General features: G+C 34.2%; 1 protein-coding gene across 12 annotated transcripts in view; it reads left to right on the top strand.

Annotated features, from left to right (window-relative positions):
• Positions 1 to 25,159, top strand: part of MBNL1 (muscleblind like splicing regulator 1) — a 162,115-nt gene that overhangs the window by 44,319 nt on the left and 92,637 nt on the right. The window contains exon 2 of one of the 12 annotated variants that reach the window (XM_063101510.1): positions 17,072 to 17,191. The exons of the other annotated variants lie outside the window; for them this stretch is intronic. Coding sequence (XP_062957580.1) covers positions 17,186 to 17,191 — 6 coding nt within the window. The 5' untranslated portion in view covers positions 17,072 to 17,185. The remainder of the gene's footprint in view (positions 1 to 17,071; positions 17,192 to 25,159) is intronic. 12 annotated transcript variants of the gene reach the window in all.

Raw genomic sequence — 25,159 nt, forward strand, 5'->3', positions numbered from 1 at the left:
CAACAGGTATTTGCTTCAAGATGAGTTGGAGGAGTACCACTCTCTTCCTATATTAACTCCTTCCAGTGCTTTTTAATCTGTAACCTTTTGCCACGTCTGGTTTATTTGGCTAGCATATGAATTTTAAAGAATATGAGGGAACGTAAAGAATTACGACTAGCTTTTTTGAAATGCCTGTTAAAACCCTGGCCTCAGAAGAATTTTAACAGAAATGTGAAAGCTCAGCACTGAAAGTAGAGAATATGTAAGAGATGATGTCAATTGGACCATTTAGCTACAAATACCTACTAGACCCAAATCTTCCCCTTGCCCTAGTGATCAGCCATACTGACAGCAGGACTCACTCAATTCCATGTGAGTCAGCAGCTTGCATGGTAGCTCACTGTGTGCAAACAGCATCTTAGGCACTTTTCCAGGCTTTCTGTGCAAAGTTAAAGAGACTTGGAAATGTATATTTATTCCCCTACCCAACTGCTTGCCCTACCACCTAGACTTATTTAGTTGGAATCTCTAAACCAACAGACATGGCAGGATATATTTTTTAAAAACTGTGTGCTCCTGATTAATAACCATTCCTTTAATGCTGTTGAGAGGTTCAGGGAACATAGTATTTTTGCTGTGATTTCTCAATGTATATATAAAGTGTATCTCCTAAGGTTAAAACCATCTCTTGTATAGAGCTGATTTTACTTTCTTATTAACACTGTGTATAAACTTTAAAAACATGATTTAAAAAAAATAATTTTCTCACCGACTTAGTAATTTTTTATTCATAGTCAGAAGGTACAGTAACTCTGTTTCATCAATGTCCCCATTAAGTTCGTTATCCAAAAAAGAATTATTTTTGTCTAAATACCACTTCCAAAGACTTCCTTTTTCTTAAAAAAAAAAAAAATGCTGCTTGCTGTACATTATAATTAGCAGGTCTCCATTTACTATAAATCTTCCATTTTGCTATATCTCCTCTGTTAGTAGTAGTAAGCTCATCAGTAAAATAATGTGTTAACTTTTAAAAGACTCATAACATTTATCAACAAATGTGGAGTTTCAGTGACTACCTGTTATGACTTCATAATTGTTACGTTTTCATAAAGAATTTTATATCTTTTACATATTTTATTTTATTATCTCCAGATAACTCCAGATGGAGTTATCTCCAAATAATTCTAATATCTTTTTCAATTTCTAATTGATCCTTAATTGTAGCACTGAAGTTAAAAGATATGATAAAGAGTCTGTTATAACTTAAGGACATTATTCTGTTCATTTGATCTTTTATTTTTTAATTGTAATGGATTTAAATGTACACAACTTTTCTTGCATAACAAGTGATAGTCCTCAGACATAGCAAATGAATAGACTAGCTTATATGGTAATGCTTTTATAAAATATCAACTCATGAAAGTAGTCCTAACACTGTAGAACTTCATGCATAAATTGCATGTGTTGTTCTAGGAAACAGAAAATTAATGGTCAGCCTTAGCTGTAGTATATTTTGACAGCGTGAATGAGTCAAGCAAGCAATTTTCAAGACTGTTTAATAGTACAAAGAAAGGGCTTCTAAGGAAGTCATTCCTATGACTAGCTGAAAAAATATTTTTCTTTGTAGCTATTCTAGAAGAAAACAGGTCACTATTGGATGAAAAAGAAACCACAAGTTACTAGCATTCTGAAAGTGATTTGATCACTGAAATGTGTTTATCTTATGACAAAACTCCTTAAAAGGATTCTGCTTAATGTATTTCCAGTTATTTAATAAATGTTGTCGTGAAACTCAGAAATTATGTAGTACCATTACAAGTTTTAATTCAACTATTATGGTAGATCTTTGGAGATCATATTCCTTGAACCGTGTTTTTTATTCAAGTAGCATTAATAAAACTGCATCATCATAAACATAGAGTTAAAATGTCTTAGGTCTATAAAATTACTGCAAATTTATTCCACTGTGTGGTTCTAAACTACATTTGAATAAAAACAGAACTTGACCATTGGAAAATCATCTGTTTCTGGGTTTACAGATTATCTTATAGGTAGTTTGAAAAGATTCATTTTCTGGTAAAAACTATTCACCCAGAGACACAGGGCTTATCGTGAGCTTGACGGATTCAAACACTGAGTTTATCATTACTGCATAGATCTTTCAAAGGACAGGCTGCAAATCTTGTTTCTAAGCCAGGACTAGCTATTATGTCAATTTGAAGAACAGAAATAAAATCAATACAGATTTTAAAAAAGACACTCTACAGTCGTTTCATAGACTGCAGTAAGCTTTCAGATTGTGATATCCTTCCTAAATTCCCCTAATTATTATGACTTTTCAATACCAGGTTAATAATTAAAATTTAGAATATAACCTACTAACCTTATTTTTATTTGCTCTGTTGGAAATACCTCCAGCATTTTTGGAGTAACTTGAAAGAAAATTGAAATTCAGCTGTGGTTTTACTTGGGTTAAGTTTGTACTACAGTAACTGTTGTAGAGCAAATCACTGAGTAGTCAAGCCTTCATACAATTAAAGCTTTTGAAAAACATTAAGAATGAAAAACCTGAGTATTGTTTGCCTAAATTTAAGATTTGTTTATTATTTGCATTTTAAAAGATTGTTTGTGTAATGTTCAAGGTTTTTGTTTAGTATTTAGAGATGATTTTTTTTCCCCTGTCATTTTCAACAGTGAACTCTAGTGATCCATAGAGTGTTGGAATTGCAGTTATAAAAGTCTTTAGAAATGATGTCATGTAGTCTATTTGTTGTACAGATTAGGGTGCCAAGGAGCAATGAGGTTAGGGCTTAGTCATATTTATAAAGATCTCTAAGTCACTAGGACTTTTAAGTGTTGTGTTAATGGAGTATTATGTAGCCATTAAAAAGAATGAAATTTTACCATTTGCAGCAACATTGATGAGCTTGGAGAAAATTATGTTAAGTGAAATAAGCCAGGCACAGGAGAGAAAAATACCACATGTTGTCATTCATATGTGGAAGCTAAAAAAGTTGATCTCATAGAAGTAGAGAGTAGAGTAGTGGTTACTAGAGTCTGGTGGGGGGAATGGGAAGGAGGGAGTGGGGAGAGGGTGGTCAGTGGATACAAAATATTAGAGAGAGAGGAAGAAAGGGCTCTAGTGTTCTATAGTAATGCAGGGAGACTACAGTTAACAACAAAGTACTGTGTTTTTTGAATAGCCAGTCAAGATGATGTTGAATGTTCGTAACACAAAGAAGTGACAAATGTTTGAGGTGATGGATATACGAAGCACCCTGATATGATCATTGCACACAGTATGAATGTACCCAAATATTATATTGTACTCCATAAATATATACAATTATGGGTCAATTAAGAAAAAAAAAAAGAAAAAAAAAAGAGAGAAATAGCAGAATAGTGGTTACCAGAGGCAGGGAAAGGGAGGCGGGTGAGGGGGCCAAGGGGAATATGGGTAGATTGGTACAAAGTGACAAAGTTACAGTTAGATAGAAAGAGTAAGTTCTGTGCTCTTGGGTGACAATAGCTAATACTATTGTATTGTATTATTGTATTGTATATTTCAAGATAGCCAGAGAAAAGGATCTTGAATGATATAACCACAAAGAAATGATAAATGTTTAGGTGATGGATATGCTAACTATTCTGAATAGATCATTACACAATATATGCATGTATCGAAACAATAAACTGTATCCCATAAAGATGTAGAAAGAAAAAAAAAATTTTTTAAATAAAATAAATATGGTGTTGATAAGTCACAGCAAAAACTGGAATATGCTGTTTTCATTTCATGAAAATGGCATTACTGACACACCTGACAGATGAAAACTACTGTTGAGTTCAAGTGAAAAAGTTTCTTGAGTGTTCTGATGCCTTGGCTACTGGTGGCATTGAAGGTTTACATGGTGTTATGCTTTTTAACAACAGACTTTTAAAAAAGGATGCACATATATACATGCTAAGCTTATTAAAACATTACATTATAAAAGATGTGTAGGACACAATTTAAGATTATAATAAAATATACAATACCCAGCAGTTTAAATTCTATGTGGCCAATTGATTTTTATAGAATGCTTCTTTATTTTTGTCCAACTCTTGCACCTGTGGCCGACCTGTGGTTGTGTTTGACAGAAGAGTTTAGTTTTGTCTCTGCTCTTCCTTTTAAGAATCCCTCATTGTGCAATGATTATCACATGAGACATCCTTCATGAAATGAATAGCTTTTCTTCTCTACATTTCCTTACCTTTTATGTATCGTAGAATAAGTCACACTGTACTGATTTTACAGTTAATTTGTGCACATTTCTTTTCCCCACTAGCTTATAAACTCCTTAAGAATGGGAAGTTTACATTAATCACCTCTGTCTGTGCGGTGTTTTGAAAATCCTTGGCATTCAGTAAGTGTTTAGTGAATCGAAAGCAATGTTTCTTCCTGACTATGACCAATAATTGTAAGCAGATTTTATGTGCTTCTAAATTCAACTTTAGAGAATTTCTTTCCATATAATGAGACATTCGTTGGACAGCAGCATGTTACTACTCATAAAATTTTTCTCTAAGGAAAACAACATCTTTCATTTATGGTAGGATTCATCCAGTTAAATTGCTCTGGTACTATAATGAACTATTTATGTTCTGTTGATGTAAATTCCTGGAATGGGCCTTTATTTGGACTCATGCCATGTTTTGTATGTTATCTTGTGCAGGCAGCACATGTGGACCTAGTCAGGTTTTTTGATATGATGGCTGTATATACAGCCCATGTCTCGGTGGGGAATGATAAATCGATTCATGTGGTGGCACGATACACAGTTATTTTGGTGACAGTATTAACTCCCTGTTCTTAAGAGTGCTTTGTTGGAAAATTATTCAGCTTTCACACTTTACCTTTCAAAGGTTGCATAGGGAGAAATGATACTACCAGGACATCAACACGATCCGTGTTTTATTTATTCCTTTTTGACTCTACTGAGAATATTGAGAAGAACTTTGACTAGTATTGGCATTTATTATGAGAGGACCATTCTGGAAACCAGACTATTACTATAATTATTAGTGTATTTATTATAGAACTAATAATAGTAACAGAGCTACATGATATTTATAGAGAGATTTATGTATCTCTGTTATACTTAAATTTCTCTGTATTCTAATTTTACAAAAAAATTTAAGTTTTGCCTTCCATGTGTGGAGAATCCAAGCTTCCAAAAAGTATAAATGCGTAGGCCCTACTACTTGTTAACTTGCTTATTATTTTTACATGACAACAGCTATTTTATGAGCAATATGGTATAAGCTGTTTTCAAAAGAACTGAAAAGTTGTAGAGAGCAAAAAAATGTTCCTTTCCAGATTATGTGTTGGTGCCAGTAGTACTTAGCAATTAGGTACTTGATTGAGGAGAAACCTACATTTATCCACTTTGAAGAGGATCATCAGGAGGGATTAAAAATTTAGTACTTCAGGCTCATTGAGGGTTAGAGTGGCATAATTATGTAGCTGGTAACAAATGTTACAACCACCACTTGAGCATTAAGATATGTTACTCATTGAGACTTACTGGCTCTCTTCAAGGAGCTTCAGAATTTGTAAAAGTCTTCTGGGAGAGTAACTTCTGCTGATCCTTTATTTTAGATTTGTCGTGTTTTTCTGCAAACAGCTTGAGTTTTTAGAGAAGATAAGGCCTTTATAATAATCTTAAAAAGATATGGACTTTACAGAGTTATCTATAAGAAGTTGCCGAGTTATCATTAAGAAGCAATACTTCATGTCTTGAACAGTGAGCCTCTTCTTGTTCAGGCAGTACTCAAGAGAGATGAGTATAGAGAAGAACTTTGTGCTGCATTCATTTTTTTTTATTGGTAATTATGAGGCTAGTCTAATTTTCTAGTCTGAAGTTGGGAAATGATCAAAATGCTGAAGAGACAGTAGATGGAGCCTTGTGTGCCTTTCTTCATCAGCAGAATTTTAAGGGGTTTTAAATCAGTAACTCTGCCTTTGTACAAATCTTGCTTCCTATTTGTATTGTACCCAGTGCCATGTCATTTCAAAAGAAAATGTAGTCATATCTATGCGTACTTTTAAACTAACTGAAAGAGTAGTATTTATTTTATTCTGAGGGTTTTTTGTTTGTTTTTGTTCTTTGTTTTGTTTAATCGGGACATATCAGTTATCTCCTAAAATAATCTCTTAATTTCTAACCCAGAGCCTATTCATTCTTGTTTTAGATACTGTTCTAAGAGCCAGGTAATATTACTCTAGTATAGAAATTTTAAAAAAAGAAGAAAAGAAAACATATACATTATTTACCACATTATTTTACTGCATAAAAATGCAATGACAGGAGAAACACATTAGAACTCAGCCATACTCCTAGAATAGAACACTGTTGTTAGGTTTTTAATTCCATGTCCCCTTGTCTGGAAGCCTTTTCACAGCAAAACCTATGCCTTAGTTATCTATGAATCTCTGATGCCTACCCACAGGTCTTATATACAGTAGGCTTCCAATAAATGCTCCTTTACTCATTAAATTTAAAATAGAATGGAATATGGAATATCACCCAAAGTAGTAGGTCCTGACCTGTGCCATAACTTTCCTTACCCACATCTTCAAGATGTAAGAAAACTTTGTTTTCAATTTCTCTAGTTAGAAATAAGTCCAAAACCTATTAAACTAATTATAGTCATTACAGTTGAAAATTAGGCCATGCATTTCATTAAAAATTGACAGTCACCTTTTTGAAAGGCTATGTCAAGGAATTGCAATTTAGCCTTGTATATAGAACACTAGAATTATTTGACTTGAATTTTTTCTTCTAATATATCACAAAGATAAAAAATATATCTGATTATTTATTTATTTATTTATTATTGGACTGGCAAGTGTAGGGATCCAAACAGTGCACTCTAACCAATTGAGCTAACCAAGCCAGCTTTGGGGCTTTCTTCTTATCTCAGTCTGATAACTGTTGGGGCTAGGAAAAAAAATGTCAGTAACAAAATTGGTTGAGTTATTTTATGTACTAGACAACAGTGTTGATTGATTCTTTTTTTCATTTTTAATCACTAATTCTTTGAATTTTTCTCCCCGAGGCAGTGGACTGAAAAAGTGACATTTTTCTGCCATTTACAAGCATTAAGAGTAGAAATCAATAGTTAAATTGACCTGATAAAAGATTTCTGTGTCCTATTATTGAGCCAAGAAGAACATCAGAAAGCAACATATGTATACTCTAAAAGGCTCAAAAGCACCTTTTGCATTTGTTTTGCATATTAATTTAATAAGCTTAAGATGGTGCACATGAATTGCATTTGTTTTATAGAGTCCATTTAAGCCAGAATTCTCTTAAGTAATAGGCTGTGGATTCTCGAGAGCCAGATTCAGTAACAGACTTGTCACATGCCAAAAATGGAGACATACTGGTTTCAGTTTGCTAGACGTCTAAGCAGATTTGTGTAAAATTTGTCTTTTTTGCTTTGCTGATTACCAGTTGCTTCAGATTAAGATTATGTTTAAATTCCATGTGGAAAATAGATTTTATTTTTAATTTAAAATTTATCTAAATCTACTTTTCATTGGACACTATTGTTAAATGATAAACAAAACTTTATAAGTGACAGGATCAATATATTAATAATTTGTAACTCCCTTTTATACACATATAAAATTCATTTAACTGTACTTATTTATTCAATGCTACTATTAAATAAATACCCTAAAGGAAAGTTTTAAAAAGCAATAATGTAAATATACTAATATAATAATTTGAACTACCTTTTATATACATAGCATGCATATTCATTAAATGTAAGTAAGTAAAATATATATAGTAAAAAAGTCTAGTTCTGTGATTGGCTTTATTTTCTCACTTCTGATTAGTATTCACTCAGCACCTTTTATATGACGTGTAGCTTGAAAGCACAGGGTATGCAGAAATAATCTCCCCGTTTTTGGACGCAATGTCTGTTGCTGACCCAGATCAAATAGTTTCCTTCAGCTGTGCTTTTGTTTTCAACTTCTCTGGTTAGAAATAAATCCTCTTGTGTGCTCCCTGAGGGAGGAATAGTTTAGCAGGAAATCACTTCCTAATCACAGTTCATTAATCACATGTAAAGAATACTTTTTTAATGTGAACTGTCATTCATAGAAAGTGTATGTTTCCTTGAGGATTCTCTGTGAATTATTTGTTCATCATCATTGCCTTTCACACATTACATTATATTCCTCAGGAGCTCATTCATTTCAGCTGTAAATTTAATGTTACTTGTACACAGAGTCCTGTAAATAAGTAAATACAGAAATAGCATTTACACCTTTCCTTTGATTTACTTGTTATCCTCCTGGTCATATAATTAGCCTGTTATTGTCACTCTCTACCTGTATAGCTTGTCAAAGGCTGCAGGCAGTGGTGTGCTGGAAGTGGCTCACGAAAGACCTCCTTCCAACTCCATGTTCAGTGATGTCTTGTTGGCAGCTTAAAATTGGCTATGGTGCAAGTATTTACACCGTGGAAATTGGCAAATGCTACAACCCAGTGTCCTCCCCTCTCCCAGAGAGCCACTTATTAAACACTTACCAACACTCACTGTTTACTGTGTTGTCTCTCCTTTTTAGAAAATACTTTTGTGTGGAATGGACATGTAGATTTCATTTCCAGATTTTTTTCCCCACATTGTTTGAAAAACTGAGAATGTCACTCACTATACCACTTCCCAACTGAGTGGGTGGGCAAGTTACTTAGCCCTTCTGTGCCCCAGAGTACTTACCTGTAAAAGAAAGATAATAATAGTACCTCCCTCATGGTTGGTGTGAGGTTGAATAAGAAATACACTTAGTGTTCTAGCATAGTATCCTGGTACACAGTGAGCACTCAGTAATAGTACCTCATCTCTCTGTACTTTAATTAATAGGTATTTATTGATCCCTTACTAAGTACCTAGCATTTTGCTGAGTCCAATGGGTCATTTGTTGATACTTAATGTCTCTCACATTGAGTATTAGCTACATTGACCTATGGCAGATGATTTCTTTTGTTTTTCTAAACCTAATGTCCTTTGTTATTTCTATCTTTCTGGCTAGGCCATTTTTTTCTCCCTATACTCATGAGTTTTGCAAACTTTTTTCATATTTAGATTTAGTTTGGACATTACTTTCTTGAGGAAGCTTCTCCTCACTCTATCCCTGGGCATGTAATTGTCCTGCCTCATTGCTTCTGAAATCTACCCAATTCATATCTCTGTAACTATGCTTAGAACATGAATCATGCATCTCCCTGCGTCTCTGAATTTGAGCTTATGGCCTGTGACCTACCACTTTTGTGTTCTTACCACTTGGTAAGAAATACTTGACACATAGTAGATCTAATAGAAAGATAGGTTGAGTGGTTGCTAGTTGAAAGAATAAAACATGGACTTTGCTTATAGTGATCTTACTATTTGGTTGAAGAGAGAATACAGACATGTGTGACATGAATATGAACAAGAAAGTATATTAATGATATCTATATTTTTAGATTTTTTTAGTTTATAATTCATTTTCAACATACATATGCTTTTTTTATAGTAGCTAAGTCAGTTATTTCCGTGTTAGACATATCTACATTTACATTCATAGATATAAATACATTGAGTTAGGTCAGGCAGACTAGATTGTTAAGTAGCAAAGCTCAGACTGTAAACCAGGTCGGAAATATAAAAGAAAGCTTGTTTATTTTTCCAGGAATTAACTCATTCTCTCTCTCTTTTTTTTTTTTTTTGATAACTTTTTTTTATTATGAAGTTCTTCATAGACTTGGACCCAATGGTTTTACCTCTTTGTTATCATTTTATAGCTCCATGATTTCTTTTTAGGGATTGCAAAATGTTAACTTTTAATTATATCATTTCTGCTGTATTTATTATCAGGAATTCTTCTATAAAGAGATTTTTCTTAGTCACTAATTGGCACCTCTGAAATACAGTTGATCAACAGTGGAGAAAATATATGGTTTTTATTTATCAATTATCTGAATCAGATATTAACTTCTAATATAACATCTAAATAAAGCATACACATATATTCAAAGTACTCTAATAAATTAAAAAAATATTTTTCTTTGTGGAAATTCTTTGAATTCCTTCTCCTTATCTTTTATTATTAATTTTTTGATAACATGGTGCCAAGAAGTTTCCTTTTCTTTCTTTTTTTTTTTGTTTACATTAAATGCCCCTGTATAATTGAATTATACTCAAGATATTTATGAAACTTCGTTTTTTGTCTTTTGTTTTTTTGTCAAGCACTGTGGTAGTTGCTGGAGATGAAGATAAGGATCTCTGTTTTTTTCATAGAATATGAAGTTTGGGTTTGTTTTCTACTTGTGGTGATTTTAAAAAATGAACATGTATTTGAATCTGTTTTTGCGTATGATAATATTTGGTATTATGTAATATGCATTTTAACTAACAATATTTTTAGCTGACTTGAGTCACTGGCCTTAGTGTCTGAAATAGGGACAATAAAGGGACTTGAAAGTGAAGTTGTTCCTTCCTGCTGACCCCCCTCCCCCCATCAGATGATTCTGTTTAGGGCATTGTATGTTACAAACAAGAATTTATTTATTTACTTATTTATTTATTTTGAAGAAGTGGGAATTAGAAGAGAATAATGGGAGTCCCCTCAAGACTAAAGTAAATAAGATCCTGCACTATTTTAACAGAAGCAAACATTTGAACTCAATTTGACTTCTGTTTTAAGAGAGTAAGGGTGAAATTTTAGGAATGTCCTTATCTCCTGTAATGTGTGTTTCATTAGGATTTTTTCAAGGTGTTTTTAGATTTTAGAAAACATACAATTTCTAAAGGCTTGTGAGCATCTTTTCGTATGGATAGAAAGTATAAGTAGGACTAGTAACCCACCCTTTTCTCCAAAGGATCCTGTAACTACGAGATAAGGAATATTATATAATATTGAACTCACTGAAAGATGGACCATGTAAACCTGGGGTTATGATTTCTATTGTTGTTCTGTTAGGCTTGTACTATGTTGTGAACTTTAGAATATATTATTTAAATAAACATTATAATTCTAAAAATCTTCTTAGATTTTTTTCTTCAAAATAGAAGCGCAGCTCTTTTATTCATATTGATACTATGATATAGCTGATATAATTATTTCAGATAAGGGTAAAAGGCAAATTTTGGGCATATAATTAAAATATATTATACAACTGAAAATTTTAAAAAATGGAAAAACATTGCTTTGAACTTACATAACTTTGTTCATAATGTTACAGTGAAGTGATGGGAAGAAAGAAATCTTTAGAAAGAGTAGTATTCTGTTTGCTTTGCCAGAATGCCCTATCAGGAAATTTGGAAGGAGACAAAAAGCTAAGCCCTTGAATTGTAGCATCTGGAAACTCTAAGGATTACACTGAATTTAAGTTTGAAGATCAACAAATGGATATTTATTTATGTCCACTGAAATAGTAGTTCCATTTTTGACTTGAGGAAGTAGCTTAGTCTGAACAGCACAAAAGTTGAGAAAAAAAATTTGTTAATTCATAAATATTGACTATTTTAATCTGTTGAAAACGGAAGGCTAGCACCAAGGAGACAGTAGTAAAATTCTAAAAGGAGCTGGTGAAAAGTAAACGTTATGCAACGTGAAAAGAATACCAGGGGAAAAACTGACAGTAGAATAACAGGAAGATTAGTCACTTCTGGAAGGAAAAAAAAAAGGTGGGGGTTGGGGGAAGAAGTATTTTAAACAGGCATGTGGAACTGGAAGTACCAGTGCTAAAAGACAGATATGAGGTCACTTGGAAGCTAAACTGGGATTTAAAAAAGAAATAATACTGGTAGCATTTAATATCAAAATATAAAGTATGTAATAATAATAAACAAAACAAAAATGGAGAAAAATTTTTGATAGGAATTAAGAAAAACCTGTAAAAATAAAGAATGATGTTCACTCCTTAGAGGAACTGACCTGGCTTAGCTCAGACAGCAATGTCAAATGTGAAAAAAGAAAACATTTATTTCAACAAGCTGAAGTTCTATGATTTCCTGAGGTTGGATAAAATAAGTGTTATGGACATCTTGGGATAAGTATGCTATTTAGTTTGAAATAATTTTCACTTTCCTATTTATCTGAAAACTGAAGGTGTAGTAATCTCCAAATATTTAATGAAGTATTTCTATAAATTCTCAAAAAAAAAATTGTAACTGTACATAGCATACAAAAATACAAGTATATATAACAATCCTTGTAACAGAAAACAAGAAAGTAAATATCGTGTGTGTGTGTGTGTGTGTGTGTGTGTGTGTGTGTGTGTGTGTGTGTGTGTGTTGGTAGAATTTCATTAATCCCTAATTTATATTTGAGGTATTTGGGATGTTTATGGAACAGATTTTGTTGGACACATTTTTATTAACCACTCTGAGTGTTTTTATCTGATAATGGTAGTAATAATATACCTGCCTTAAAGTTACATAATGAGGATTAACTGAACAAGTAGACACAGACATATAACTGGCATGGCAGTAGTATTTTTGTCCTCTTAATTTATAATCCTGTACCCGAGTTTGGGACATAGGCTTATATGATGCATTTCCAACTAACGATGGAATGTATGATGCATTTCCAACTAACGATGGAAAGATGGACAATTGCAGAGGAAGCTCTTACTTGTGACATGGTAATTCAGAATGTCATTTGGTTGATTACAGGTGTATCCATACTTGACAAATATAAAACTGTTGGTTCTCTTGGTCATCCCTTAGTAACTCCCCAAATAACAAATTACATAAAATGTATTTTAAATAAAATAGATAACTCTGGGGTTATATCAGCATGACACCAGGACAAAATCTTCTTGTTCTTCTATTGGGAGGGAAAAAAGCTATTTTCATTTAGATGCAGAAAATGACATGCATTTTGAAAAAAGATACCAAATTAATTTAGAGACCCAAGATTTCTGTTATTTTGTGTAACTATATGGAATGCATCATTCTTTATCGTTGATTATATGGAAACACAGTACAGTAGTCCTCCCTTATCTACGGTTTTGCTTTCCATGGTTTTAGCTACCCGAGGAAGGGTACAGTAAGATATTTTGAGAGAGTGAGAGACCACACCCATATAACTTCTATTACAGTATATTGTTCTATTTTATTATTAGTTATTATTGTTAATCTCTTATTGTGCCTAATTTATAAATTAAACTTTATCATAGGTATGTACGTATAGGAAAAAACACAGTATATATAGATTTCAGTACTATCTGCGCTTTCAGGCATCCATTGCAGGTCTTGGAGTGTATTACTCACGGATAAGTATGTTGTCAGGTAAAACTTTTCTGTTGATTGTACAATAAATTGAAATACTTGCATGGTTCGCATGCACATAATTTGCTGAGGTAAATTCTAACTCCCATACAAAATAACCAGTTTACATGAACGCCGGATATTGCTGTAAAGAAAACTCTCTCTCTCCCATTTTTCTGTTTCTCCTTCCATTCCTCCCTCCCTCCCTCTCTTTCCTTACCCACAGGAACACAGACACTCCTTCCCCTACAATACACACACCCTGCCCCTAGGCATAACTGAATAGGAAATGTTTATTTTCCAAACTACAGAAAACAAACGTTATCTCACTGCAAGTCCTTTTCCTGGTTTGGAAACACTTAGGTCATACCAAGTCACTTGTAGATCTTCTTTAGCCAGTTTTATTTAAAGCATAAAGTTGTGAGGACCAAATTATTTAGCAATTTGTAATGTACAATTGGAGTTTTTCACTTTTAGGTCACTAGTTCATATCTAGATGGCTTAGTATTAGTTAAGGATTGATGGGTTGTTTAGTTTCCAGGAGAAACTGGGGAGCTCAGTGTAACTTCATCTGTTATGAACTAAGTATGGCCTAGAGTTTATGCTTATTAATTTATTTCCAGATAAAGCCACATTCAAGGAATTGAATAGAAGGGAGTAGAGTTGATGAATAAGAAGCTGTTACCTTATTTATTTACAAATACTAGTTTTACTGATACCACTTGAAAAGTAAAGTCTGTTAACATGATCAGAAACTCCTGCTTCTGTGTTATTGATTGAGCTGTTATTAACATCAGCAAGAAATAAGAACTATAACTACAGTGGTTAAGTTGACCAGTCAGAATCTTTATGTCTGTGTCTGTGTTAATATCTATATCTAGATATGTATATCTATCTACCTATTTGGATGACTGCATAAATGAGTCATGATTCATCCCACAGTCTGTCATTTAGTAATGCCAAGGTCAGAAAAATCATTTGTTGTGATCCATCTTAGGTAAAAGCCTATGCGGTTACTTTATTCCCCCCTCCCTGCCCCTAAAAAAGATCTCAAAAGGTGTCAGAATGTGCTTTTTAGAATTTTTGAATAATTTTTGTATAAATTCAGAGTTAAGATTGGAGACTGAGACAAATTTAAGTCTGTTGTCAGCCAAAAAGTAAATCACACTTATGCAAGTGCAATATACAATAACACCACTACCCAAGGAATTCTGCAAAAATGGTAGCTATCTAGAAATTGGGTATAGAATTGTCATCTTCCTTCTATGGTAAATTTGATTATAAAAATAATCGAGTAAATAGACTCTAAATGATATATCACCTCAAGCTATGTCACATGGGCACCTGAATAAGTTCTTCTTGGTAATTGCTACCAAATGGCTGTATTTCTTATGGTTTATGGCTAAATTCTGAGAGAGGGGAGATGCCTTTACAATAACTATATTTTCTGTCTGAAATTTTCATTTTTTATGTTAATTTATATTATGTTAGAGCTAAAAAAGCTGAAGATAGCCAAAATTATTCCAGAGAATTAGGCTTGCTGCCAAATTAAAGAATTAGGTTGGTATGAGTAATCTTAATTGGCTTCTCATTCTTACATTTGGATTCCTAACTGCTTGATTTGAGTTGTCTGAAATTACCCAGATGGCTTTGGGTCCTCAAGAGCTGATTCAAGGAAGGTCATTTCAGCTGCTGAATATTCAAGGAAGTATCATGGTCCAAGGTTCATTTCAGTCCATATCTCACAGTATGACCCTTGAATTTCTGAAGCTCTCTCTAAACTCACAATTATTGTCTGGGCCTTGCACATAATGAAATGTATTTGCCAAGGATGGGAGTGAAATATAAGTATGACTGGTAGCAGTGGTAATTCCCCAAAACAGAATGACAGACACTGTGGTGATAATAAAGTTACTAACCTGTTAATGCCTCTGAAGATGTAATACACCTGAAAAAAATGTGAAAACTGAATTTGTCCTTAACTTATTAAAATCTGAGAATCACAGAAAACATTCTTTAATTCCTTAAGCTAGTAAACATCATTAAGAGAAATGGATGCATATTATTATGTACATATGTATACATATTAAGATTTTGAAAAGAGATGGGGATATCAGATCCTCCTCCCACCACGGTTCTAGCCAGACATGACCTTTCTTATTTCCTTTAAGAGCTCTAATACCCATTAGCTCTCCAGATGCAGTAGGGTAGGCATAAAACCATAACTTCAGGAGCTGCATTCCCGGGATCCAGATTTTACCGTTGCTGCTTACTAGTTGTATGACCTTTGGCAATTTACTTAACACTCTATGTTCAGATCAATCACATACCCTGTTAAAAGGGAGCACGTCTACCTTGTTGGGTTGTTGTGAGTCTTAAGTTAATACATATGTAGTACTTGTGGAATTTCAGGGCACACAATAAGTATCATATACATATAGCTACTATTAATTCCTAATTTTATATAAATATTATTTCATGTCTGTCTTGTTAAAGATAAACTTGCAATACAAAAATAAATGAAAACCAAAATTAATGTTGCAGTTTTAACAAAATGATTTAGAGCTACAGCTCTGGAACTTTACAACATGGGTTCAAACCACTGTGATCTTGAAGAGGTTATGTAACCCAACTTAGCCTCAGTTTCCTCATTTCCAAAATGGGGGCAGTCCTTATATTTAATCCTTACCGTAGTTGTGAAGGATAAATGGGATGAAATGTGTAATGAGACTCATTATTTGTTAACTATAGTTCTTATTATTACTTTGATAATAAAGTGGACACTGTGAAGTGCTTATGCATGAGAAACATATTCAGAAACTGTGTATACAGGGTTTCCAATTTTGCTAATGAGGATTGTTATATTCTGTTGTACAGAGAACATGTGTCTTGGTGTTTATAATTATCTTGTAATACGTAAATGATTAGGAAAATAATAATCTGTTTTATACTTGTCCTTTGTTGAGCTATTTAAATTATTAAAAAAACTCTAGATGGTTTTTATATCTGTAGGAGTCTAGCCTGGACAAATCAGTTAAATAAAGTAAATGCTTTATTAATGTTGTTACAGCTCAGTTGTCCAGTCACATTCTAGCCACTTGTTAAGTTGAACACCACTGGAAAAGCAATGAATCAGTAACATGAAAATGGAAATGAATTATGGGAGCAAAGAAGTCATTGCTCCTTCTGTAAAATAAAGATCACGAGATCTGATATTTCCCTATCTGTTGGGAGTGTTGCAAAGATTATGAAAACATTAGCATTTGCAAGGAAAGTGATTTTATGACAGGAAGGCAGATAGAATATTATGAAAGAAATCACCAAAATTGCATGGTGGCATTTATTTTATATGGTAACATCTTCTATTTCATTAACAGGAAATTTTAGGGCAGCCCACTTGCTTTTGGGAGTGGGGAGTGTGAATGAAAAATTAAAAAAGGTTCATCAAGGCCTCTTTATAATAAACTTTTAAGTGCATGTTTTTCCATAGAATTAAAAGCTTAGAATTTCTTAGTAGCAGTATATTCATCACCTTGTTTGGGGAGCAGATATTAAGTATGGTCATAGGAAAACACCTGTTTTGACATGGTGGAAAAGGTGCAAACATGCAGGCAAACTCTGTGTATAGGTATAGAGTAAACAAGAATGCTTTGGCTAGCATCCTGCAAGGAAGTGGGTCTAAACGGTCTGCTCCAGCTTCTGCTGCTGCTGCTGCTGCTAATATTGCTGGGAAGAAAAAGTGGCTGACCTGGCATATCCTTTACTCTTGGTGCTGCAGCAGTCACTCAGGAAATGTTGTTTAAGGGGAACCCTCTGGATCCTTTTCATGGCACCATGGCAAGAAGAAGCTGTATCTTATCTGTTGAAGATAAAGCATGGAGTTGGCTAATGGATGCTGGTGAGTGAATAAGGCAAATGGGGAGCCAGTTTACAGAGGTACCTTTGGGTGGGCTGCTCTCTCAGGCACTGAGACGGTCCATGGGAAACGGCCTCTGATATTCTGCACATCAGAAACACTGTTTTAGAGAAGTATCATGGTGTTTACATTAGGGACCTGATCTGTATCATAAATAAAGTTCATATTTACTCCCAGCTTCACTACTTGAAGATACTAATCCTGAAATTTGTTAGATACTTCAGATGGAATGTAGTTTTCCATAATTTCATAGTCACTATAAACAATGACTCTACTATTCTACTCTTACTTTTTACTTGACCCAGTGATAAAAAAAATTATGACTTTCTAGTAAATGAAAGCAATTATTTCTCCATCAGTTCTAAATGAGTGCCTTCTTTTTTCACAACAGTAGATTATAGAATTTTAAATCGAATTCTTTTATATGCATGATTATTCCCAGGAATATTCTTTTCAATTCAAAATAATTATGTAAGCAAATTAGTATGATATTGGTTATTTTAGTCAGATAGTTACACAGGATGTATCTTTGACATTAGCAATAAAATTATTGCTGATGTATTTATGTACCAATACAAGGTAGTTTCCTTGAGCACATTTTTTTTATTGGTAAAATGAATACTGTACTTTGAATGAGCTATCTCAGAGGTCTTTTCTCACAGTAAAAGTTCCTCTCCCCAAAAGAGGGGCCATTTTTGAGAAAGCTTAGTATTAATTAGAAATATGTATATATAACTTCCCTTTTATGATTTATATCAGACACAAATATGTGCCAAGTAACAGTTTACCTATGTCTTTCATTAAAAGATTGGAAGAAAGGGCCGACCCTGTGGCGCACTCGGGAGAGTGCGGCGCTGGGAGCGCGGCAGTGCTCCTGCCGCGGGTTCGGATCCTATATAGGGATGGCCGGTTCGCTCGCTGGCTGAGCGCGGTGCGGCCGGTCACAAAAAGACACACACACACACAAAAAAAAAGATTGGAAGAAATAGCAATTCTAAGTTTTCCATGAAGGTGTAGACCAAATTTTCCTAGAATTCTGTGGTTAATATTAATATTAATTACAACCATTATTAATTATTAATATTATAAATATTAATGTTAACTATAGAATTCTTGGGAAAATATTAATATTAATAGTTAATTAATATTAATATTCTGTGATAATAGGTATTTTTAAAAACTGTAGTAGTTATGTCTGGGGATTTATAGTGGCATAATAAAGCCTCTGACAAATCATGCCAAAGAGAATTGTTGAACTTTATTTTAATTTTTAACAAATTTAATTGACCATAGGGGCCCCCTCCCCCACTTTTTGAAGAGGGCTTTTCACATGTGTCACCACTAGCCAATAGGTATTTATTAAGCACCTACTGGGTTGCTAGACATATAATCTAAGGAGCTTTATAAATGAATGGTCTTTCTACCATTTCACATTGGCAAAGTTTATTTACTTCCTCGTATTCTCTTCTGCATTTGGGGGGTTCTTGTTTTGTTGTTTAGATTGTTAAAACTTGTTGTCATGAATGGGATCAAGAACATAGGTGCAGAAATACAAACTGCAATTTATTTTTTATTTTTTATTTAAAGTGAAATGATTAAATTTTAAAAATGGTCAGCTTCCATTTGGTTTCTGCCACAGGAGCTCACTCAGTCTTTCTGTATCCAAACCTATCACATTGATATGATTTTGTTTTAAAAAAATAAAGTTTAGTTCAACATCTAAACTTAGCCACTGCACATATGATGAAAAAGCATTTTTAAAGGGAAATTCAGATCCTTCATTGTCTTTCCTTATGAAATCCCATCTCTCTCAAATTTAAAATACTAGCTGCTTAAGCAGTATTTACTAAGTTGTAGTGTAGGGGTTATTTTGTTTTATAACAATGCCTAACCCTTAGTGTCTTATCAGGTATAAATGAGCTTTGCCCAAGCAAGAGCTGCTTTTATTTCATGTGTTGTTAACAGTATACATTTCAGAGGTGAGTGGGGGGAAATCAGCTTTTTCCAATACAGGTTATTTGAGCTATTTGACACCAAGTAAAATAGATTGTTATTACTATTTTAGTTACCATGGATTTGAAGAAAATATAAGCAGATACCTGAGATCAAGAGTTACACATTAACTGCTGTTAGGCAATAGGGTTCCTTCTCACCTAGTTCTAAAACAAGTATAAAATATGCATGGTTAATTTGCTTCTAGTCTTGAAAAAGTGAGAGTTCCTAAATGATTCTGATCATTTTCATTTGATACGTATTAGGGATTATTAAAGTCCTGTCAGAGTTTGTACTGAGCCTCTGACTTGATTTCACCCAGCCATTCGAAGCAAAATTGTCCCAGGATCTTTCTCTTGTAGCTGTTTAATATTTAATATTCAGTGGTCTCCTCAAGATGAGTTCCTGAAGGCTTGTGAGCAGCTGAAGAGCTATGAGTAGTGGTTAAAAGCTATTAGAATCTCAGTGGAAAGAAAGTATGACTTTGTGAAGCACAGATTCAGAAGAATTTTAGAAAGTAAGTAGCTTATCTAACAGTGCATCACAGCAAAGTTAATCACATTTTCTTCTTTCTCTTTTCATTTTTCCTTTTCTTCTTCCTTCTCTTGCTCTTCTCATGTCTGTGCACTCCTTGTCCACTTGCCTCTTTTTCTTTGTGTTATACTTCTCTTAGCTCATTGAATTCCTCAGGCTCCCTCATTGATCATAATAGAAAGTGATGCATTTGATAAAATGCATGCTGTGCTTATTAAAAACAATTTGAATTCTCAATTTAATAATCAGTTGAGTTAAACTTTGTCTTTCTATTTTTTTCCTCTAATTCCTGACAACTTGGCCTTTTAATCTCTGTTGCCTTGTGGATCAGCACCCTAGGTTTTTTTTTTAATATTTGTAAATGTCTTTCAGGTAAAGGTTGTAATGACAGGATTTAGTAATTTTATGTCATTTATTAGGTTTTTAAACTACAAATTCAGTAGGCATTCTATAATATGTGTTCCTTACTTTTCTTTTTAGAACTAGATCTTCATACCCCTCCTCACCTGAGTTTTTGGCTTTCTCATGGGATGCTAGAATGGCCTATCTCCATGTATTTTTTTTTTTGCATTTCTCCATTGCTTCTTGTGTTCTGGCGTGGAATTTTGGTGATTCTTTTCAAGCGCTACCTGAGCTCTGTGCTAGTTGTTCCCCTTCTCCCAGGGTCTTGTGCTGTGCGGTCATGTCTCCACTTCCTCGGCCCTGTCCATTGACAGGGCTCCGTGATGGCTGCCTCTAAATCCTTGTAAGGGTGGGGAATATTCCTCCCCCTGCTGCTACAGTTGAGCCCCATGCTGGGTACCATATTGCCCTCTACACTTGCTTTCAATTGTTAAGGCTTCCCAAGCTTTGGCTGTGGCTCAGTGATCCTGCTGTCAAAACCCTGAAACTTTCCTAGCTGCGACACTCAGTGGTAGCAGCAGGTGTTGGGATTTCTCCAAGCCCCTAAGACCCTGGGAGGAAGAGAATGGCTGTTTGACATAGACCTCAGGAGTTTTCAAAGCACCAAGAAACCTCTCCAGAAGATATGTAAAGGTAAGATTCCAATTTCTCTAGGAAACTGTTCTAGAAGCTAAAAAACCTATAGCCATGGATTTAATGTAAACTAGTAGTTAAAGACGATCCTTGCGGGACTCTGTGTTTTGGGATAGAGCCAAAATATGAGTCTTAGATTGGTGAACTACTCACTGAAAACACTTCTAGAAATTTTGTCTGATATTCATATTTCTATTCTATTTTATGTATATTCAACTTGACATTGGACAGACTTTTTTTTTTTTTTTGTCTTTTTTGTGACTGGTAAGGGGATCGCAACCCCTGGCTTGGTGTTGCCCGCAGCGCACTCAGCCAGTGAGCGCACTGGCCATTCCTATATAGGATCTGAACCCGTGGCAGGAGCGCCGCTGCGCTCCCAAGCACCGCACTCTCCCGAGTGCGCCACGGCTGGCCCGACATTGGACAGACTTTTAAAGTGTTTTATTACATTCTTTGAATTGGAATCTATGAAGCACTTTTTTTCTCCTTCACAATCTGCATTGTGTCTCTAGTAAGAGAAATCCTGTCAAGAATTTAAATGGTTAAAAGTAAAATAGAAATTATTTACTTTACCAAATACCTGTATTTTACTTACCTCTTCATTAATACATAAAATGAAAAAACATTAAATGAATGTATCCACAAATTTTTCAAACTCAAATTTCTAAATCCATACTTGATTCAGAATGAATTAGAAGTGCATCTCAGATCTTGGCAGTGCTGGGATGCATTATTGTCCTTTGTCAAAAATTACTACTTAGCATTCTAAATGTAGTGGTCTCTTTTCTTTTATGCTTTATCATTAGTTTTTTAAAAGGGGATTGTTCACCTGCTCATACTGTTTGGGGGAAAAAAGACATTCCATATGGGTATAAATAACCTGGATAAAATATATATGTGGGGTGATGGTGTATGTGTGGGTGAGGATGGGGACGAGAGAGCAGCAGCTTCATAGAGGGGGCAACACAAGTCATGGGTTCAGCAGTATAGCTTCTGTGGTAGCTATTATTCATTTATAACCCTTTATTCTTTACTCTGCCTCCTTTCACAGTCATTGACCTGTGAAGCGATATTAAGATACCTCTTCTAATATGAGATCATTGTCTGTATTGCTATCAATTCGTGTCTTCTTTTTTTCACCCCTTTGTTTTCTTTTTCATATGGACTTAATCCCTTAATTGATTTCCTGGAGTTGGAATCAAGGCTAGTAGCTTAATGCCACATTGAAACCCTTTAATTTAAATAACCAAAAATTAGAAATGAAAAAGAAAAAGGTTTACTAATAGCTATACAATATGAAAAATATTTATCTTTGATAATGTTTATTTAGGATGATTTTTTATTTATGGTAAACTTTATTTTTATTGATATTTCAACTAACATTATTTCAAAATAGGTCTGTACTCTAAGATGAGAAAAAGAACAGATCCTAAATCTCATAAGAGATTTTTTTTCCCCTCACTGTTCATCTGAGTAGAGCATGAGGTTTCAGGGCCCCCAAGGTAGATGTCTAATATTTAACCCCTTGAGATTTTACCTATAGATACAGAAAGACGAGGTAAGATCAATATACAAGAATTGAACTGTATGAGGGTATTATAATAATAAGTTGTTGCATTATATACTTGCTACCTCTGTAGGATGGTAATGGTAATGACTGATCTTTTTTTCTTAAGTTCAGTTTTGTTTCCTTTTTTTGTGTGAAATGTCAGAATATGTGAAAATGCTGTACTTACTTTGAGAAATGTCTGTTCAGCTTATTTGACCATTGGATTATTTGGGGTTTTTTTACTATTGAGTTGTTTTGAGTTCCTTGTATTAGAATGGTAGAATCTTATTCCCATAATGCCAGGCAAGGTCCCAGATGTAGCTGGGAAAATCCAAATGTCCCTTGGGTCCTGTGACAACTGATAAGCACCCAGGCCTGCCAGACCTCTGAAGCCAGGGTCTACCCTGCTTTTCCATAGCTGATGATCCCACCCAAAGCAACCAGTACTGTGTAGCCAAAGCCAAGCCAGTGCCCTGGCAGTAGTGGGCCAGTGTTCCTCTGCACTCTTCTCTTCTACACCAGGCCTGCCTCTAAACCTCTTTCCCAAAGGTCTGGGCTGGTTGATGAGGCCGTGCAAGCTGTAGGATGCTTATGTTTTAAAACTAAAAGATTTTCAACAAAGTATTTTATTTACACTTGAAAATATCCAAGTTTATTCCCTGTAGACTTGAACATGTAACTGGAATCTTTTAAAAATCTTTAAAGTCCATTAAAATGGGTAATTGGTTTCATATGTAAAAACATAAAAGTGAAACGTTTTTATTCTTAACATTTATAATTAGTTTATAATTTAAAAAAATGTATGGCATAGTTTCAAGCTAGTAGTTTGCATTGTTCTCAAGCTCGCCTATAGAGTGCACTTTTCCTTTTGTGTTTCTCCAGAACTCTTATATCTCTGCGAGCAGAAATGAAATTAAAATAAGAATGTAAACTCTGAATTCTCTTTTTAGGAAGTTCAGTTTGAAAAATAGTTTAAGTACTTTTGGAGGAGGAATTTGTAACACTTATTTCAGAAAGAATGTAAAGTACTTATTCACTAAAAGTCTTAGAAGTGAGTGCTAGTTTTAAAAATAAGGTCCCAATCCCGATTATAATTATTCCTGAAAGAACTCACCTCTTAAGACTTGTACTTCTCAATTCCCATTGTTTCCTCTTCCCATCTGTTTTTTCCCCCTTCCTGGAGAATATGAGAGCTGTGCATACTGCTGGACTATGAGCAGAATATTTATAGTAGTTATTGAGAAATGTCCAGTGTAAGCCTTTTATGAAATAATTCCTTTGTTGTAATAAATAAATCAAAGTTTCCCAGCCTCATTAGACTTATCCATGTAGGAAAGAAATAAAAGAACAGATCTGCACTTGGTCAGAGCAACTAAAAGGACAGATTTAGGGATAAGCCCCAGATACTGACATTTTTGATATTTTAGGGGAGTTTTACACTTCAAAAACAAAATACTCCTTTTCATGATTTATTTTTTATGTAGAAATAAAAACTTACTGAATCAGAATTATTCAAAACTAAAACGATCTCTTTGTTAATTATAATAATTTATTGAATACCTATTACCTGCAGTTACTTTACCATCATGATCCCATTTATTCTTCACAGAAAAACCTTGAGAAAGTTAGTATTATTATTTCACATTTACAGATGAGGAAAACTGATACCAGGAGATGTAGAATAACCGCACAGAGTCTCACAGCTGGACACAGGACTCAACCAAGGAAGCGTGGCTCTGGATTCCATCCTTGGAGGTCCTTATTAGTTGTAACCCCTGGAAGAGATGCTAATTCTCAAATTCAGTCCTAACTCTTTTCATAGCATGGTGTCATTAAGCAGCTTCTCCCTAACCATCCTCACAACTCCTCCTCCCAGCTCGATTCTGAGCTGCTGTTCACATGCTGGCTTTTGACCTTGGAAAGGTTACGTACTATCTACTATCTTCTCTCAGGGGTAGTCCCACCTTCTTTAAAATGCAAATATCTATTTGTCAGGGTTTTTATGAAGATTTAATTTAATTTAATGAGACAGTGTATGTAAAGCACTTAGCACAATGGCTAGCAAATAGAAAATAGCAAATAAATTGTTGATGTTATTGTGTAGTTTTCTCAAGGTCACACAACTAGAAAGTGATTGAGTCAGAATTCAGACCTGTGTCTGACTGGAGAACTAAACAAAATTAGGACACACACACATTTTCTACAAACAACAGGAAATACAAAGGAAAACTCATGCTCTTTCTGAACTATAATGCTACCTCTCAATTCTAACCACACGTTTTATGATGAATAAATCATGGTGCACGTATTCATGTATATGGAGAAATAGCATAGTTTAGTGGTTGCCACAAAGGTGATTTTTAGGTAGTCCTAACAGGTATTCTGATATTTGGCATGGTAGGTATATTTAAGCTAAAAACATTAATTAGCACCTTGTATTCAAACCTGGGATGTCATGTGCTGGCACCTGAAGGACGATTGTTTAGAAAACTTCATCTGAAAGTAAAAATCAAAGCAAGTGTTTCCATGAACATTTGTGTCTTCTTAATTTGAAAAAAGACCCATTTTGCAATAGTGCTTCTACAAGATTAAGATAGTGTGGAACATTCCAGAATATCTCAGGAACAGACTCTTAGATCAAATGCTAAGTTATTACACATTTTTAAGGTTTTGTTTTAAAAAAACACACATTGGTATGAAGATGAATAATTGAGTTTGAAAAGGGAAAAGCTATCACTAACACATGTACCTTATTTTGTAGAAAGTAGGGTCCATCTGTGCTTTTATTATTTTCAAATGTGCCTATAAATGGCTCACTTGCTCCTGCTCTTTCTTCCCGC

This window comes from Cynocephalus volans, chromosome 1, assembly GCF_027409185.1.
Source record: "Cynocephalus volans isolate mCynVol1 chromosome 1, mCynVol1.pri, whole genome shotgun sequence".
NCBI lineage: Eukaryota > Metazoa > Chordata > Mammalia > Dermoptera > Cynocephalidae > Cynocephalus > Cynocephalus volans.